The following is a 17,542-nucleotide window of genomic DNA, read 5'->3' on the forward strand; positions in this document are numbered from 1 at the left end:
CTACTTTATGAAGCAGTGACTTCCTACTCCAATAGGGAGTCTAAGGGCTGATTCATGCTTCTGCGTCTGCGTCAGTGCGGAGACACGCAACGCCATTATCCGTCCTTGCGTAGGGCTCCGGCAGGCACGCAAGTGCGTGCGGAGTCGAGCCCACTTTTTAAAAAATCCGTCGAACGAGACGGAGAACGCAAGCTTGTGATTGGTCAGGACGCCGCTGTTGTTTACACTGCCGCTATTACGCCCTCAAAAACATAAAGAAAACCGAGAATAACTAGCGGCAGACACGGAGAAGCTTGAAGAATACTTCGTGAAAAAACTCTAAAAATATGAACGTTTAATTCCCCGTGACTGGAGGAGTGAAAAGATGCGCAGCAGACATTTTATTTGTGGACGGAAATGTCAGGAAACGTGGGTTTAGAGGTGGCGAGCGCATGAAGAGTTGGGGGAGAATGAGAGACAAATTTGTCCGTGTTAAAACTCTCTTATATACAAAAAAAAAAACAATATAAACACACTATCTCGGACCGGATACATGACAGGATGCCACAGAACAGCGCTACGCCCTCTGTTGTCCTGGCGGGGAATTGCTTTGCAACACTCCCCAGGAGACGGAAAAGTGTGAGAGCAAAAAGCTTCCGTCAGTCCGTGCGTGTCTGTCCCTTGTGGAGCTGACGGAGAAGCATGAACCAGCCTTAAGTCACACCCGTTTACTTCTGGACCATGGATCCCCTACTGCCCAAAAAATGAATGAGAGTCCATGAGCCGGTGAAATAATTTTCTGCCTCCATTTGGAATGTGCCATGGATTTCCCATCTAATGTCTGTGAATTTTGAGGAGATATTTTGATGCCAAGAAAACGTGGCAAAAGTTATTTTAGGACATGAGGACTCCAACTGTCCATCTCACTGAATTTACGTCATCAGTCCAAAAAAGTATGTAGTCAGCCACCAGTTGCACAAGTTCTCAATCATCGATGTACCTCAACTATCCGACAGGCTTGGCCTCTCCAAGGCCCTGAAAAGCTCATGAAGCCACTCCTTCGTTACCCAGGAGGTGTGTTTGGGATCATTGGCATGTTGGAAGATCCAGCCATGGCATCAATGTCCTTGCCAATGCCAGCCATGCCAGACTCACCCTCTGTCTGTTCTACACAGAGGACGAGTCTGGACACCCAAAGGCAGAGAGCGTAATGAAGGGGCGGGACTAGCCAGCTCAAAAATAGCCAATCAGGAAAACGGCAGAAATTACACCGTCATGTTTAACTGTAGGCAAATATGGCGTCTGGTGACAGGGCAAACATCTTTAGAAGGAAGGTTTTAGTGCTTGTTGTTGTTTTGAAGCCATTTAGAACAGGGGAAAGAACCTCAGCGAACTCCACTTCAGACGCCACCTTAGTTTTTTATGAAAAACTCAGCGTGGCAGTGTGTGACGTATTCTCCTCAGCTCTGATTGGCTCGGTTAGAATTCTCAGGGGTGAGTTTTTTTAAATGAGAGTGTTACCGGGCCCTTTGCTTCCCATAAGGAAGCATTGATGTGGCCAGGCTAGGTGGAAGGAAGTTTTAACTCAAAATCTGACGATACATGGCCCCCGGTTCCTTCTTTCCTTTACATGGATCAGTCTTCCTCGTCCTTTTGCAGAAAAACTGCCCAAAGCATGATGTTTCCACCCCCATGCTTTACAGTAGGTATGGTGTTCTTTAGATGCAACTCAGCATCCTTTCTCCTCCAAACACGACAAGCCAAATAGTTCTGTTTGGATTGTATCTAACCATACGACATTCCCCCAATCCTCTTCTGGACAATCCAGATGCTCTTTGGCAAACTTCAGATGGACCTGCACATGTTCTGGTGCAGGTCTACTACTTTGTTTCTGGTGTCCTTTGGTCTTGGCCATAGTGGAGGTTGGAGTGTGACTGTTTGAGGATTTGGACAGGTGTGATTACGAGCTCCAACAGATGCCATTGATACAGGTAAGGAGTGGAGGACAGAGGAGCCTCCTACAGAAGGACCTGGGGTTGCTTATTTTTAGACCTCATCTTTTTAAGTCGGAGAACTTGCACAATTGGTGCCCCACTGTATAAAAATATTCCGTCTAAAATTTGACCCAAGATGCATTTATTTGATCTTATATATTTAAATATGGTGGTTTCTGATGGGTTAAAAGGTGCCGGGTGCTAATGGGATGTATTTTTCATGTTTCATCGTAGTTTACTTCATGTATTTTTTTGATAACTGCTTTTGTTCTCAGGGCCTCTAACATCTAAACGTTAGCTCTGGTCTAGCACACGTACGAACCCCTGAATGTCTCTCTCAGCAGGGGTTGGGCACTCTGGCTGGGATTTTATAATAGCCTTTTAGTGGGGGTGGGGTCATGTTGGGAGCGAAGACACCACCACCACCACTTTCCCCTGGTTAAAGCAGATTAATTAAAAGCTCACTCACACTCCCGGCCTTATCAGTGAGTTACTGTAAGCCTCCAGGGAGGACTCAGCACCAGGATGGGTGGGCAGGGAGCCTCCGGGAATGATGCTAATTCCAGCCACTGGGATGGTGGGATGGCTGCTTAGGAATTACAGTCGGGGGGCGTTCGGCGCTGATTATCTCTGTGACTGTCGAAGCAGAGATCCCGCTCTCAGACAGAGAGGCGGTTAGCGTGTCACTCACAGCCGGAGCTCGTTTCTCATCACACTAGTTTTCCTTTCTTCCCGTTTGGTGAGCCGACTGCCTGGAGTCAGGAGAGATTCAAAAACCACAAAAATCTAATAAAATCAGGCCTTGCTTGACCTTTGAAACAGTTTTTTAAGTTTTTGTGGATCAGTCAGCGTCCTCCAGCAGTGGCTGCAGGCTACAAAGGAGGCTCCGAGCCATCTTCCAGCTCAGGTTTTCATGCTTTATCTATCTGAAGGTTTTAAAATGCAGCCATGGAAGCTTTACTAAATGAATTCTTGACTCCATGAGGAAAAACCAGAATGATGATGTCACACCGTCGCCTTTAACCGACCTAATTCTTCTGTGTTGTGTTTTTCTTGTGTTTATAGTTTCTGCCCAACATGCGAGCTTCCCCTTCATTCCTGTTGCATCTATAACACGGCTTTATCAGATTCTCTGTGACTGACACCTAATTATATTTGATCTTTGCCTTCGGAGTACTCGGATGGTTTCATTCCGATTAGGATGCTCTGAATATTCCTGACATTCCCGCCCAGGTCTCGTCAGTCTGAAGAACACATGATCTTCAAAGAAAACCGGAAAGGCCTCGGTGTTGAGCTGGTCCTGTTATTTAGTCTGAGCAGAACTCAGAGTGAAAGATCTTACTGCCAACAAGTGTCTTGAAGGAAAAGCTCACTTTAAGACTCCGAGAGGCTCAACAAGTCGTCAGGTTTTGTTTGTTTTTTGGACTCGGAGTAAATCTCATTTCCACCTGTGGTGTAATTTTTGGGTCATAAAGGCCAGTAACCTACTCCATGTGTGCCGTTCTGGTTTTGTTTTTGTTGAGCAGAAGCGTCTTACTCCTGCCATCTTTGTTTGTGTTGTAGGTTGCAGCCGTTCATCACCAGACAACCCAACAAGAAGATGGCCGTGGAGCAGGTGAGCTGGGCTTCATCAGCTTCAGCCCTAAGAGGACACACCTTGCCGACAGATCAGTGTAATGCTGCAGCCAGGGTGTGTTAGTTATGGATGCACCGTGGTGGCATGGCACTGCAGGAATTTTGCGCTTGGTAGTAATATTACCACCATGTCAGACTTGCGAATGCATATTACTCGGGGTGGTGTCATGATCACAAGGGGGGGAGGCAACTCTGGCTGGAAACTTTATTAAAAGTGAAAGTAAAAATGGAAATACGTTTTGCTTTTTCAAAAGAACTATCTGAGATGATAAACTGGAGCGATACAGAGCATCTCTCCGTTAGAGCTGGAGCTCAGATCACCTGACAGAAAATGTTATGAGCGACTTATCAAGAAAACTTAAGGAGCGCGACTTCAGTTGCAGTAAAAAGCAAGTTATGTCCAAGTTAAACAGAAGTCTGGGACAGCACAGAGGCCACCCCCTGCCCCCTTTTTTACTTTTGTAAAAAACGACGCGATTGCGCCGCTCTGCCTCCACGGTCTGGCCACTTTCAAACGACCTAAAGCTCCCAGATGCCGGCTCAGCGTTGTGGCAAATTGGTGGAATTGTTTTAGAAAAGAGGTTTAAGACTCATCAAACACAAGCAGTGTTTAAAACCCGAAACGCACAGGAAGCTGGTGGGCGGTCGGCACAGGTGGGATGGGATCAGGCGACTTAAGTTGTCATTTGCATGTTTTTACTGTGTGGGCGTCGGACGAGCCCCCGCACCGTGAGAACAAGCATCTCAGCTCTAAAGCCGATCTTCATCCGCATACGTAGCACATCACGTGATCAGGAAGCAGAACATCCACGTGTTAGGAGATCGTTTTGGGCCGCTGCTGTAACAAAAAGTGAGGTGTGAACCGGAAAAGCTTCTGCCGATCACAATTCAGCAACGGATTATGAAAGAACGGATAACGCTCGAAACGCGCGTATCCTTCCTGATGTAAGAGGTGGGTCTCCTCTTGGTTGTTTTGGTGTCGACATCATCCTAGCGCGCAACGTTCTGTGTCTTAAAAAAAACGTAAAAACGGTGAGAAACGCTTGCAGCGAAGGGCTTTAGCGATCAGGAAATGAAAACAATTGTACAAATACAAAAATGTCTCCTTTTTTCTTCTAATTAAGAAAGTTTATCTCTAAGAATCTTCAACGTGACTGTTGGACTAGACCAGAGACGCAACAAACCCGATGGAGGCACGGATGAGAGGACCAGATGCTCGCTATTTTTAAACCAGTTCAGTTTGAGTTAGTAACAGGAAAAGTGCCAAATTTACTTTGTCTCCATCAGTAGCTGAACTTCTTCCTCCCTAACGCTAAGATGTGTTTATTAGATACTAATGTGTTTTTTTTTTCACTTTCTGTATTTTGCAGCTATGGTGATCAAACATTTCTAAAGATCTTCAGTTAAGAAAAGCAGGTCTTGGGTGAAGATACTTGTTTTGTTTTAGTCGATTATTAGCTGTCCAGCTACACGCAGCTATGAGCTGTGAGGACGACCTACGTTACAAAGACTAATTTCTACTTCACATGTTGTGCCAAAAAAGTAAAATATCTCAAAAACCTTACCTCAGATCTGTCGCATTCTGACATTTTGAGAGAGAAGAAGTAGCCGAGGTTTTAAATGTATAGTATGGAAAGTAAAAGGTGTGTCATTAAAAGACTGAAAACCGATACCAATATTTTCTGATATGAAATTTTAACGCGATTATTAATGGTGTTAACATCCCTACGAAGAAAGAGCCTTGCGGTACACCGTGGTTATGAGGGGTCACAGTACAGGGCTCCTTCTCCAGCTAGACTGAGAAACAAGGTGAAGCCGTGGAAATGAAGTTGTTCGCTGGGAGTTTTAGGACGGAGCACGTGGGCGTTGCTCCAGCCTTTCTGGATAATTTACTGATTCCATCACAGGTGCAGCCAGATTTGCATTGTGACCTAAAAGGAAGAGGTGCTCTGGTATGAAAATAGTCTCCTGTGGAGGGTGGTGGGCTCATCCTCAGAGAAGGGGAGAGGAGCTCCATTATTCAGGCAAACGCTTTGGACGCCTCCATCAACCACAGCAAACCCTGAACTCCAGCCTGGGAATGCTGGGAACACTCCGGGATCAATCAGGAGGAGCTGGTTAAGGACTGGGGAGGATGGGTTTCATGGTGAAGAAGACTACTTCTGCATTTTATTAGTAATTTTTAGTTTGCCAGCTCTGGTTGTATGAAGAACTCAGCAGCAGTGATGCATGTGGGAAACAAGGAGCCACCTCCGGCTACCGAAGGGGCTGCCAACATGGAAGGGACAAAAACTGCAGTTCCGTCTTCATCCACTAGGAGCCAGATCCAGAAAAGCGCACATTCCCATTGACTCCCATGTTAAAATGAGTACGTTTACATGCAGCCAATATCCGGGTTATGATCGGGTTAAGGTCAGTATTCGGGTTTCTGAGTTGATCAGAATAACCCGTTTACAAGCATAAATAGAAAGCGTTACCTCTAACTTGCATAACCCGATTTAAATGCGGACGTTGGGGTAGCGTCAGGACGTGTGGACTACGTCCAGACGCAATATGCGTCGTTTCTGGTTCTTCTTGTTCCGGTATCCGTGAAAACAACAACGTGTTTCCCAGTTCGGAAGAGATAGCGACCGCGTTTGTTTGCGCTTTAAGGTTGGTTTATGCTTGACGCGTCCGCGAGGTCCGCACGGCTCCGCGCGGAAAAGTTGCGTCATTTTGCGTCATTTTAACAACCACGCCCCTCCACCGCGTCTCCGCACGGCCCAAGATTTCCGCAACGCGCACCTCAGAAAATTTCTAACCACGCGGACGGTCGGACGCGGAAAAACATGGCGGACCGGCACGGCAGAGGTTGGTAAATACAGACATTTGTATGATTCAGCTCTCAGAGATCACCGTGATCAACATGTTGTTAATAATTCTTGGAGAGAAATCGCTCGCACTGTCGGAAAAGACGAGGACGCTGTTAAAAATGCTGAAATGCCATGTTGTAAACAACAGTAATTTCTACTTCTACTATGGTGTAGTGTTGGATGCATGCCGTAGAGCTCCATGCTGCCCTGTTCAGTTTGGGAGAATATTGGCTCACCGCAGAGACGAGCCGCACGAACCATAAACGCTGCAAGTTGTGAAGCGCGTTCCAGCCGCGAGCCGCATCACCGCGCGGAAAGTGAATGCGTCAAGCATAAACCAAGCTTAAGTTTCCTCGTCACTCCAAAAGTGTGGTGCTGTGCCGCGACTCGCCATGTTGCTCCCAACTTGTTGTTTACTTCCGGTGTTCTGGCGCATACAAGACGTCTCGCTACTCAAAAGACCAAGATTCCTTGCGAACAGAGCATGCGCAGAACACACGCTTTGATGGGGATATCCCGATGTGCGTTTACACGACCAAACATTCGGGTTAGAAAAGGGTTACCCCAGGTGTAGTAACCGGGTTTTTAAAAACCCGGTTATGAGCATATCCGGGTTTTGGCGGTGTTTACATGGACCTGCGGAACCGGGTTATTGTGAATATTCGGGTTTTAAAAGAGTTACTGGCTGCATGTAAACGCACTCAATGGCAGTTTCACAGCAGAAATCAACCCGTTTACATCCTGGTTCAAAACCCATTTCAGGTTGAACAGACCTAGTTTACTGTGATGACAGCTCTGAGGGGCCCTTCTTGTAACTCATCCATTTAGATGCAAATATAGCTTGACATCATGAATTCTGGGGCGTGTTCGTTGGATTTACAGGGAGCAGACGAGCCTCCAGTGTTACAGTCTAGAAGGCAGAGGGTGGCGGGGTTGCTCAACCGCGGCTTTCTGGCTAAAAGTGCATGCCAGCCTCCGTTAGCTTCAGCGCAGATGGTTCGACCATGCTTTCTACAGTCACTGGTGGTAACCCTAAACCTGGATGGAGATGTTAGAGCGATTTGAGTTTGGACCCAGAGCTTCTGGGATCAGGGCAGCCAACAGAAAGTTTCATAGCAGTTTGGAGCCGCCCAGAGTGGCCCGTGTTGCAGGACGGGTTTCTCTTTGTGAAGAGAAGTTCAGCTCAAATGTTCAGAGTTGGCCTGATTGAGAGTACGAGTCGTTTCCAGATAGTAAAATAGTGCTTGTCTTTGTTCCTTTGAGCAAAAGCGGGCTACCAGCTGTCTACTGGTGATACGTGCTTCACACAACCCGAGTACTGAGGAACAAAACAGAGCTGCTGGGCGACATCACCCTGCTGCTGGGGAGGTATTTAGCTAGGATCGCGTCTCCTGGGCTAAGCTTGAACCAGTTTCTCTGGACTCGTTATTTCCTTCTCCATGAGCTGACTTGCTGGTCCTGCTGTTGTTGTCTGGAGTTGTGATGATTACGTCTTGGGCAAGAATCAGGTTCTGGGCTACAGAAACACAGACGGGTTTGGTTGCTGAGGTCAACCAGACGTCCTGCTGTTCAGACACATTAAGCAGGACGCTGTGATGTCCCGGGGGGGGGGGGGGGGGGGGGGGGGGGGCAGCAGTCTACTCAGGTCGTGTGAGAGGTGAATCTCACTTTGTCTTTGTTTGCCCTCCCTTTATTGCTTCTGGTCCACTCCGGGGATTTCCCCGCTCCTATAAACCTCGACAGGGTCTCAAAATAAATGCGGCCTCAAACTGGGACATTAAAGTGTCACAAACGGCCATTTAGGGGCTTTTCCTCCGTCCTGCTGTTTTCCTGTGTGGCGTTTGCTGCTGCTGAGTTAAAGTGACTTCTGTCATGTATGTCTGTGCTTCCTGTTCAACTCTCTAAGGTCGAGTGTCGTCCACAGAAACCTTCAGGTCAGTCTGGACCTTATTGCTCAGACGTGTGATAGCAGCTCGTGGTTTCACACCGACGGCGTTGGCAAAACAAACTGTTAACAGTTTTCATGAACACAACGATGGGATGTGGACAAAGGCAACGGGACACCTGATTTGATTTTGACCTCCGCAGACTACAGGAAGACATCACTTCTAGTTTAGTTAGGGTGGATTTTACACACATTCTGACCTCACAGAAAAATCTGTTAATGAACAAAGCATCAAACCGCCTTTCTGTTCCTTGAAGAACACTCGTGTGTCTTTAAAGCTCACATGAATCAAAACACACAAGTCAACATTTTAATATTTTTCCTAAAGCTGTTCTGTGTTTCATTCTTTCGTCTCCGTCTTCCTCTCGCTCTTTCTATCCCCTCGCCCCCATCCCCCAAACCATGTGTCTTTAGCAGAGGAGCACAGGCTCATGCACAAGGGGCCGGGTCAACAAGGCGTGTTACCTAGCAACCCCCCTGGCCCCTCCCCTTGGGAACTGGAGCAAATGGCCCTGTAGCTCCCAGCTCCTGTTATGTAATCTTTCCATTTCATTACAGCGAAGAGATGCATTTGCCAAGTGCACCCCCCCCCCCCACTACACACACACACACACACACACACACACACACACACACACACACACACACACACACACACACACGCACACACACACACGCACACGTGAGTTATAAGCCGGGCCAGGATAAGAAAGGACGTCTTTATGAGGCTGAGAATCTGATTTCTGCTCCCAGTTCTTCAGCCAGGTTCAGACTGAGCTTCGGGTGGGAGGAGGTCAAAGATGAGCAGATGATTAAAGCAGATGAGATCACAGGAGAGGACAGTGACCTGGACTGGCCGATCATCTCCATTCATGTAGAACACTCACCAAAGAGAAGACAAAATGATCAGTTTACTCTAAAATAAAAACTTCAGATTGAGTTTTGGGTCAGCCCGGGGGGTCTCCTCCCAGGGGGGACCTCTGTCCACCTCAGTTGACTCCTTCTGATGAGGAGGAGCTGCCGCTTCTCTTTGAGCTCCCCTGCATGATGGCTTATCTCTGGCTGCTCCCGTCCCCTACAGAGGAAGCTCACTTGTGTCCTTTTGGTTAGTAGGTCCTTATGGTGGTGCTACAAGCCAGTTCACCTCTGCTGCACTTTCTCTGGCTTGTTTTTTTTAGTAAGTTCATGTCTAGTAGGAATCAGTGCCTTGTAAGTTGTTCTCTGGGGAATAAAAGCTCTGGTGCGCCTGTTTGAGGATGGCAGGATTTGGAGTCTTATTAGCTTCTGTTAGCATCTTGTAAGTGTGTGACAGCTCCTCACTATCACATGTTCAGCTGCTGCACCTCTAGCGAGTCCACATGGTGATATCCTCATCTGCTCTGAGGTCAGCACAAGTTCATTCATTTCATTAAAAGCAAAAGGTACATTTGCTTGATGACACTTTTTCAGAGGTCTGACATTTCTCTATTTAAATCATTTTTATTGATTTCATGTATTATTCTAATAGTCTGAGATTGTGAATGTGGGGTTGTCGTCAGCTGTAAACCATAATCATCACTATTGTAACAAAGACTGAAATATCTGGCTCAGCATGTCATGAGTCTGTCTCACATCAGTTGCACCTTTTAGGCTGAATTACTGACCTGAAGGAACTTTTGCAACACATTCTAACATTTGAGTCTGACCTGTAGTTTCCACTGCAGGTAGATACCAAACTATATTTCACTGATAAACGGGGAACATCTGGGGAAATGATCTGGATTCCGAGAGTTAGGGTCAGGGTTGTGGCTTTAGCAGTGGTTCCAGCTGCTACAACCCTTCACTTTTATCGTTTATATTAAACACAAAGATAGAAGTAATGAAACATTTGACAGGAACTGGAAATGGACTTTTGACATCTGACTTGGATTGCTGTAACGTTTTAAGGTCCTAGAACATAAGAAAGATGTGCTAAAGGTAGTTCCAACATGCCAACATCTTCTTCAACAGAAGAGCCTTCTTCTCGGTCTCCTGCAGGCTGACCAGCAGCTCTTCATCTGTGGTTTATCCAGACAGCAGCACCGAACCAGCTACTGTCTCTGCACCCCTCATCGCCGTCTCGCTGCAGAGCACTCGGACAGTCACTCCTGTCTGTCGGGTCTCCGTGGGGAGGAGGTGGGGGAAATTATGGGGAAGGGCTAGGGATGGGTACCGAATTTAGTACTTTTTAAGGTACCGACCGAATTCCATAGTACCAACTGAGCACCGATTCACTTCATTTGAAACGGTGCCTCGTTTCGGTACCCGTCCTTCATAACGAGAACTTGTCTAGACAGCTGCGCATGCGCAAGAGCGTTATGTCGTCGGTCGCTGCGAGCCAGTTGTAAACAGAGCAGCATGGTAGAAAGAACACAGGCTAAAGCTTGGGTCCACTTCACTAAATGTGATGGGTAACTGGGTGATGATGAAACCAGCGACAACGATCTAAGTGAGACATCCTTATCTTAATCTGCTCCGGTAGGTAAATAAAATGTAAGATAACGTTAGCTTGATTTGTTAGCTTCCTTTCCGCTAATGGTGCGTTCACTTTCTCCTCGGAACTCCGAATTTCCGACTAGAAGAACATGAACGCGCTCTAAAGTTTGGCTTCACTTTACTAAATGTGACGGGTGATTATGTGAAGATGAAACCAGTGACAACGATTTAAGTGTGAGGCATCATCGTTTTAATCTGCTCCAGCAGCTAAATAAACTGTTTAAGATAACGTTAGCTTGATATGTTAGCTTCCATTGCCACCATTGTTATCAGCTAATGGTGCGTTCGCTTTCTCCTCGGAAATTCTAACTTCCCAGTAGGAAAAATCAATTGAAAAAAGACGGCAAAAGGAATGAAGATACACAGTAAATTTAGTTCACAGTAAAGATGTTTGCTTCAGTTTAATTATCAGCTTATAAAACTACAAGGACGATGTTAAAATACAAACAGTTGAATGTTATTTATCGTGATATTTATCAAATATGGTTATAGATTGAGAAAAATATATATTTAATTATAAAAGAGAATTAAAAATATTAAACACTCAAAAGTATCGAAAATTGGTACCGTTAAGTACCGGTATCGATTCGTAGGTACCGGAATTAGTACCGAATCGATTCAAATGTCAAAGGTACCCATCCCTAGGAAGGGGGCAAGAAAGAGGGGTGAAACAGGGAATTTCCCACCAAAACGGGACACTGGGCATTTAGGTAGCGGAGAAACTTGTGTGAGACGAAACAGAATGTGACGTCACACCCTCGCTGCTACCTGGTCTTAACTCGATGGCATGATGATACTTTAGCTACTGCTGGCTAACACGGCTATATGCTAATCAGAGAATTAGAAAAATACAACAAACTAATCAAAAGTGATATCCTCTCTCCTTTGCTAGCCTAGCCTGCCAGACTCCTCCTCTGTTTGATTCTGCACAGAGAAAGGGTCTGGTAACTCCTATTAAAATAACCCCGCCCCCTGAGGATTCTAACCAAGCCAATCACCTTGGTCAAAAATTACCCAGAATACACCGCGGTATTTTCAAAAGGACGGTGGATCAGAAGCTGGCAGCTACTTCGGGGGCAAATTTCAAGTTTAAAAGTAAGTCAGCTAATTTAAAATGTTTTTTTTAGATACAAAGAAGTTATCTATGGTTGGTTAGTTGCTTAATAATTGCAGCTTCGGTGGCTGGCGGGTAGTAACTCACTTATATATTTAATTTAATAAACATATACACAATTTAAAAAGTAAAAGTCTCATTATATATTTATATTGAAACTAATACGTATAAAATATAACGTTATCTCCCATGTCACGTGACCGCCGTGGAAGCCGCAGTCACATGATGTAAGTCTGTTCCATTTAACCATTTTCTTTGACCAAGGAAGGACCGTGTCCTTGTAAGCAAGGCGCCTGGCTTCACAAGACATCGCCTCCCAAGGCAAGGCGCCTTGACATTGAGAAACACCCTGTTTTTTTTTCTTTCTTTTTCTTTGGGTAAATTGATGGTGGTGTGTGTGCCCCCCCCCCCACCTCCGCCCCCCCCCCCCCCCCCCCCCCCATGGATGGTGCCCTAGGCGGCTGCCGTGTTTCCCTGTAGGACGTTCCGCCACTGAGCACAATGCATACAGCACCGTCAGCTCCTGTCAGCTCATGCAAGAGGAGAGAAAAGAGAAACAAGTTATCGACGCGTGCACGTTCCCGCAATGACCGCAGCAGCAGCATCGGGTCAACCAGTAGTTAAATGGTCCGATAGGCAGGTGGATCCATGGAGGAAGGGAGATGGTGTCCAAATGGAATTATAGATCAGGAGTTAGCACAAGAGAGAAAAGTCCAAACAAGAGGAGGAGTGTGCTTCACTTGAAAATGTGAATGTTGTTGGAAACCAAAGGAAAAGTTTGTGGTCATAGACGTCTCAGCTGCTGCTTAACATGAGACAGAAGAAGAAACTCCTTTTTCTATAGCGCCTCTAAAGATATAAGTCACGAGGCGCTTCACAAGAACAATAATATAAATGATTATAAAGACATAATAAAAAAAAATAACAGCGTAATCTCAACAGTTTGAATATCTTCTAACATCCAACCCAAACGCAGCTTCATCGGTGTTACCAGGGGGACCACCTGTCGGCCCACACCTGTTTCCTCAGCCTTCTGGTGTTGACAGGCTCCCATCCTCACCGATTTAACAACTCTCCCGCTCTAGTTGGTCCGCAGCGCCATGTTTATGTTTTTCTGATTGGTTGCTGGAGTTGATGAAGGATGTTTCCAGCCTCTGTGAGCAGGAAGTGATGAGGCAAGTGTTGGGTGGATGATTTTAAAGCAGCTCTGGTCTGAGCAGACGATGTGATTCAGTCTGGACGTTTGCCACCTGGATCCGGTTCTGTGGCACTTTAGAGACGAGCTTACGTGGAGGCTAATCACCAACAGGAACTGGGGACCATTTGTGGGTTCGAACGCATTTATATGAACTTTGATTAAACTCTAAACTTTGTCTGATGGGTTTGGGTTCAGCGGGATCCTGTTTCCTGTGTGCCCAGGACGGCATCTCCAGCCCCCAACCAGAGCCCGCTGCAGCGCACCCCAGTGGAGTGGTGGTGGAGAGCGGACCTGTCGCCTACGATGACGCAGCTGCTGATGAAGAGGAAGAGGAGGAGGAGGATCCTTGTGTCAGTGCTATGGAGCTGCTGGGGGGCAACGGTCAGTTTAAAAGCACACCTCCATCAGAGGCCATATTTAGTTCAGGTTGTTTTCATAAACACCCAAGTTTGGAGACGCTGTTGTTGCTTCAGTCTGACTGATGGAGCCCAGACTCAGACAGTTCTGGATGTTCCCGCTCCGCCTCCTGGTCCGTTTTAATGAGCCTTCACTAAAATTACATTTCTTCACTTCTCTGGCTGTGTCCTTGAATCCACGACCGAAAAAATCCTGAGCTGTCTTATGATTTCTAAAGGGAGGTGGGTGTTTGTGCTTTAAGCTTGGTTTATGCTTGACGCATTGACTTTCCGCGCGGTGATGCGGCTCGCGGATGGAACGCGCTTCACAACTCGCAGCGTTTATGGTTTGTGCGGCTCGTCTCTGCGGTGAGCCAATATTCTCCCAAACTGTAGGGGGCAGCATGGAGCTCTACGGCAAGCATCCAACACTACACCATAGTAGAAGTAGAAATTACTGTTTACAACATGGCATTCCAGCATTTTTAACAGCGTCCTCGTCTTTTCCGACAGTGCGAGCTATTTCTCTCCAAGAATTATTAACAACATGTTGATCACGGTGATCTTTGAGAGCTGAATCATACAATTGTCTGTATTTACCAACCTCTGCCATACTAGTTCTTGCCGGTCCGCCATGTTTTTCCGCGTCCGACAGTGCACGTGGTTAGAAAATTTCCTAGGTGTGTGGTGCGTAAATTTTGGGCCCTGCAGTGGCGCGGTGGAGAGGCGTGGTTGTTAAAATGACTCAATTTTGCCGTGCGGACCTCGCGGACGCATCAAGCATAAACCAACCTTCACAACCACGCCCCTCCACCGCGCCTCCACACTGCCCAAAATTTCCGCACCGCGCACCTAGGAAATTTTCTAACCACACGGACGGACGGACGCGGAAAAACATGGCGGACTGGCAAGAACTAGTATGGCAGAGGTTGGTAAATACAGACATTTGTATGATTCAGCTCTCAGAGATCACCGTGATCAACATGTTGTTAATAATTCTTGGAGAGAAATAGCTTGCACTGTCGGAAAAGACGAGGACGCTGTTAAAAATGCTGGAATGCCATGTTGTAAACAGTAATTTCTACTTCTACTATGGTGTAGTGTTGGATGCATGCTGTAGAGGTTCATGCTGCCCCCTACAGTTTGGGAGAATATTGGCTCACCACAGAGACAAGCCGCATGAACCATAAACGCTGCGAGTTGTGAAGCGCGTTCCATCCGCGAGCCGCATCACCGTGCGGAAAGTCAATGCGTCAAGCATAAACCAAACTTTAGCCTCCTAAATGGAAGGTCAGAAGGTCAGGGTGAGAGCTGCCCCTGTGGACACCCCGTCTGTCTGCTGACTCTCCTCACCAAGTCAGTTACTGACACCTCTGCTTTCAGTGCACGCCGTTTCCCCAACAGTCACACGCACGGGAGGCAAACCAGAGTTCACCTGCTCCTCTCTGAGGATTCGGTTGGGAATGGTGGAATGAGTTCCTCTGGAATACTAGAGCAGTCTCAGCCTGTCGAGTTAGGAAACCCTCCATCGTGTCTACGGCTGTAACAGTAATGTTCGGGTATTCAGAGCCCGATGGGTTTCAATTAATCTAAAATCCTGCATTAAAATAACCTGTCATATCAAACAGGCTGACTGTCATCAGGATGAGTCACAGAGAGATCTCCAGGATCAGGATGCTGCTGCAGCTGGAAGTTTGGAGTTTATGTTGTCAGCAAACCCTTTTCTTCTTCAACCGGGTTCCTGACGGGAACGCTCATTAAACTTCAAAGGAGGCGCGCTCTCTCAGATTGTTTAGCAGCTAATCAGAAGAGATGAGAGGCAGATTGAAGCTAGAAGATACGCTGAGGGTCATCCACCAGCACAAGCTGATTCATGAAGCCATAAAACAGTTCTGCATCCTCCCAGTGATCCAGCAACAGCACATTTAGTTTGTCCTAAACCTCAAAGATGGGAGTAAGATGACCTGTTTGTATGAACTGAACTCAGCATGTCTAATCTTTGTGTGTGTTCATCTAGATTATGGCTGTGACGGAGATTATGAAGATGGATTCTAGCAGGCCCCTCCGGCTTTATTCCTCCATACCACTACGGAGGGAATGTTAATTCCAGGAACTAAGTATAAACGTGTTTGATGCTACTGGTGAGAGGTGGGATTGGATCAGATTAGATTCTCCTCCTCGCCGCGTTTGATTCTGCTGCTAACAGCCATGCTAGTATGAGTTTGGAGGAGATTATTCTGTTCAGGGAGTCAATATTAACTCATCCAGAACAAAAACCAAACAGACTAAAGCCCGGATCTACGTGAGCTGGGTCCGTTCTGACCCGACCTTGTGCGCTCAGCTTGGTATTTGTTTGTCTGCTAGATCAGGTGTTTGTTTAATTAACAGATTATCTGACTTGTACCTCAGCCAGAATCTTTACCAGTATTTGAGTCATTCACTTTTTTAGGCTTCATCATTTTGTGGCTGTACAGACAGAACATTATTTACTGGAGTGTTTTGTGTTGTTTTGACTCGCCGGTTCATTTCACAGCAGACCATCTAACCTGTTAGAGTGAGGAGAGCACACGTGTGTTAATCTGGGCTGCATCCCATTTAAAAGTGCTGCTGGTTAGCTAACCTGCGGGAGTGGAATGCAGCCCTCACTGTTGCACCTGTGAATCAGGTTGAATCTATGTGTGCCTTTAAAAGTAAAGATTTCACCAACTATGCAAAAACGTTTGTCTTCTTGTAACAAACAGAAAAGGTGTTCATGGTAAATATATTAAATTAACATCCTGCAGCTTCCTGTAGGAAACATGCAACATATTTAATAGAATAAAATGCACTTATGTCTCTATAAACCGGTCTCCTTGACTGTCCCTGTTATTAAACTGTGATAATAATTATTCATAGAGTGCAGACAACAAGAATCCTCCTGAATTATCCTGGTCAAGATGGCAGAACCAAATCCAGGATAACTGGTTATTCGAGGACATCAAGCTTCTATCATTTCAGATTCTGGCCATAACTGAACTAAAGGAACGCCGCACGTCCTGATCACAGTGATGTCCTCCTTCATGACAGGTTAAGTACAGCTTATGTCAGGTTTGAATCTTAGAACAACACAGCAGGGATAAAGATCAGACTCCTGAAGGTCTATACGGGGTTGTGTATTCAAACGCTTGACCACAGAGTAGTCGGTGTTTCTACTGACATCTCCATTACTGCTTTGTGGCCGACAGTTGCACCAACACAGTTTTACTCCAAACACACCCACATCACCCCGCTTCTCCTCCAGCTTCACTGGCTGCCAGTTAACTTCAGGGTTCATTTCAAGATCCTGGTTCTGGTCTATAGGGCCTTACATGGACAAGCACCATCTTACATTGGTGATCTTCTTAGTCCCTACACCCCCAGCAGGTCCCTGAGGTCCAGTGATCAAAGCCTACTGGTTGTGCAGCACCAGGCTAAAGGTCAAAGGTGACAGATCATCTGCTGCTGTGGCCCCCAGACTCTGGACCTCTCTCCCCCGAGCCTGAGATCAGTGGACTCCTTTAAACTCACCTGTTCAGGCTTTGGTGTGACCTTCATCACTCTCTCTTTATTCTGCTCTCCCCACCTATTCCACCTTCCTCAGGATCCACTGATTTCCCTCTTTCCTATTCACTCTCTCTCTTTCTTTACATTTTTAATCACAATTGTCTATTTTTTGCTCATTTTAAATATATTTTAATCATTTTCTTAATTCTTTTTTTATATTTTAACATTTTTTCGTCTTTGTGAAGCGCCTTGAGATTTTTATCTTGAGAGGCGCTATAGAAAAGATCTTTTCTTCTTCTTTAATGCTGCCTGTATCATCCTTGTGTCTAAAACAGCTGGAACCTGCTTCAATCCATGAATTCCATTCAGTCGTTCTTCTTACCTTCTCTGGACT

General features: G+C 46.2%; 1 protein-coding gene across 2 annotated transcripts in view; it reads left to right on the plus strand.

Moving 5' to 3' along the window:
• Positions 1-16,323, plus strand: part of LOC107391633 (transcription factor IIIB 90 kDa subunit) — a 133,155-nt gene extending 116,832 nt beyond the window's left edge. For both annotated transcript variants that reach the window (XM_015969023.3, XM_015969022.3), the window contains 3 exons: positions 3,537-3,588; positions 13,453-13,612; positions 15,644-16,323. In XM_015969023.3, the coding sequence (XP_015824509.3) occupies positions 3,537-3,588; positions 13,453-13,612; positions 15,644-15,681 (250 nt within the window). In that variant the 3' untranslated portion in view covers positions 15,682-16,323. The remainder of the gene's footprint in view (positions 1-3,536; positions 3,589-13,452; positions 13,613-15,643) is intronic.
• The last annotated feature ends 1,219 nt before the right edge of the window (positions 16,324-17,542 follow it).

Source organism: Nothobranchius furzeri, chromosome 18 (genome assembly GCF_043380555.1).
Source record: "Nothobranchius furzeri strain GRZ-AD chromosome 18, NfurGRZ-RIMD1, whole genome shotgun sequence".
NCBI lineage: Eukaryota > Metazoa > Chordata > Actinopteri > Cyprinodontiformes > Nothobranchiidae > Nothobranchius > Nothobranchius furzeri.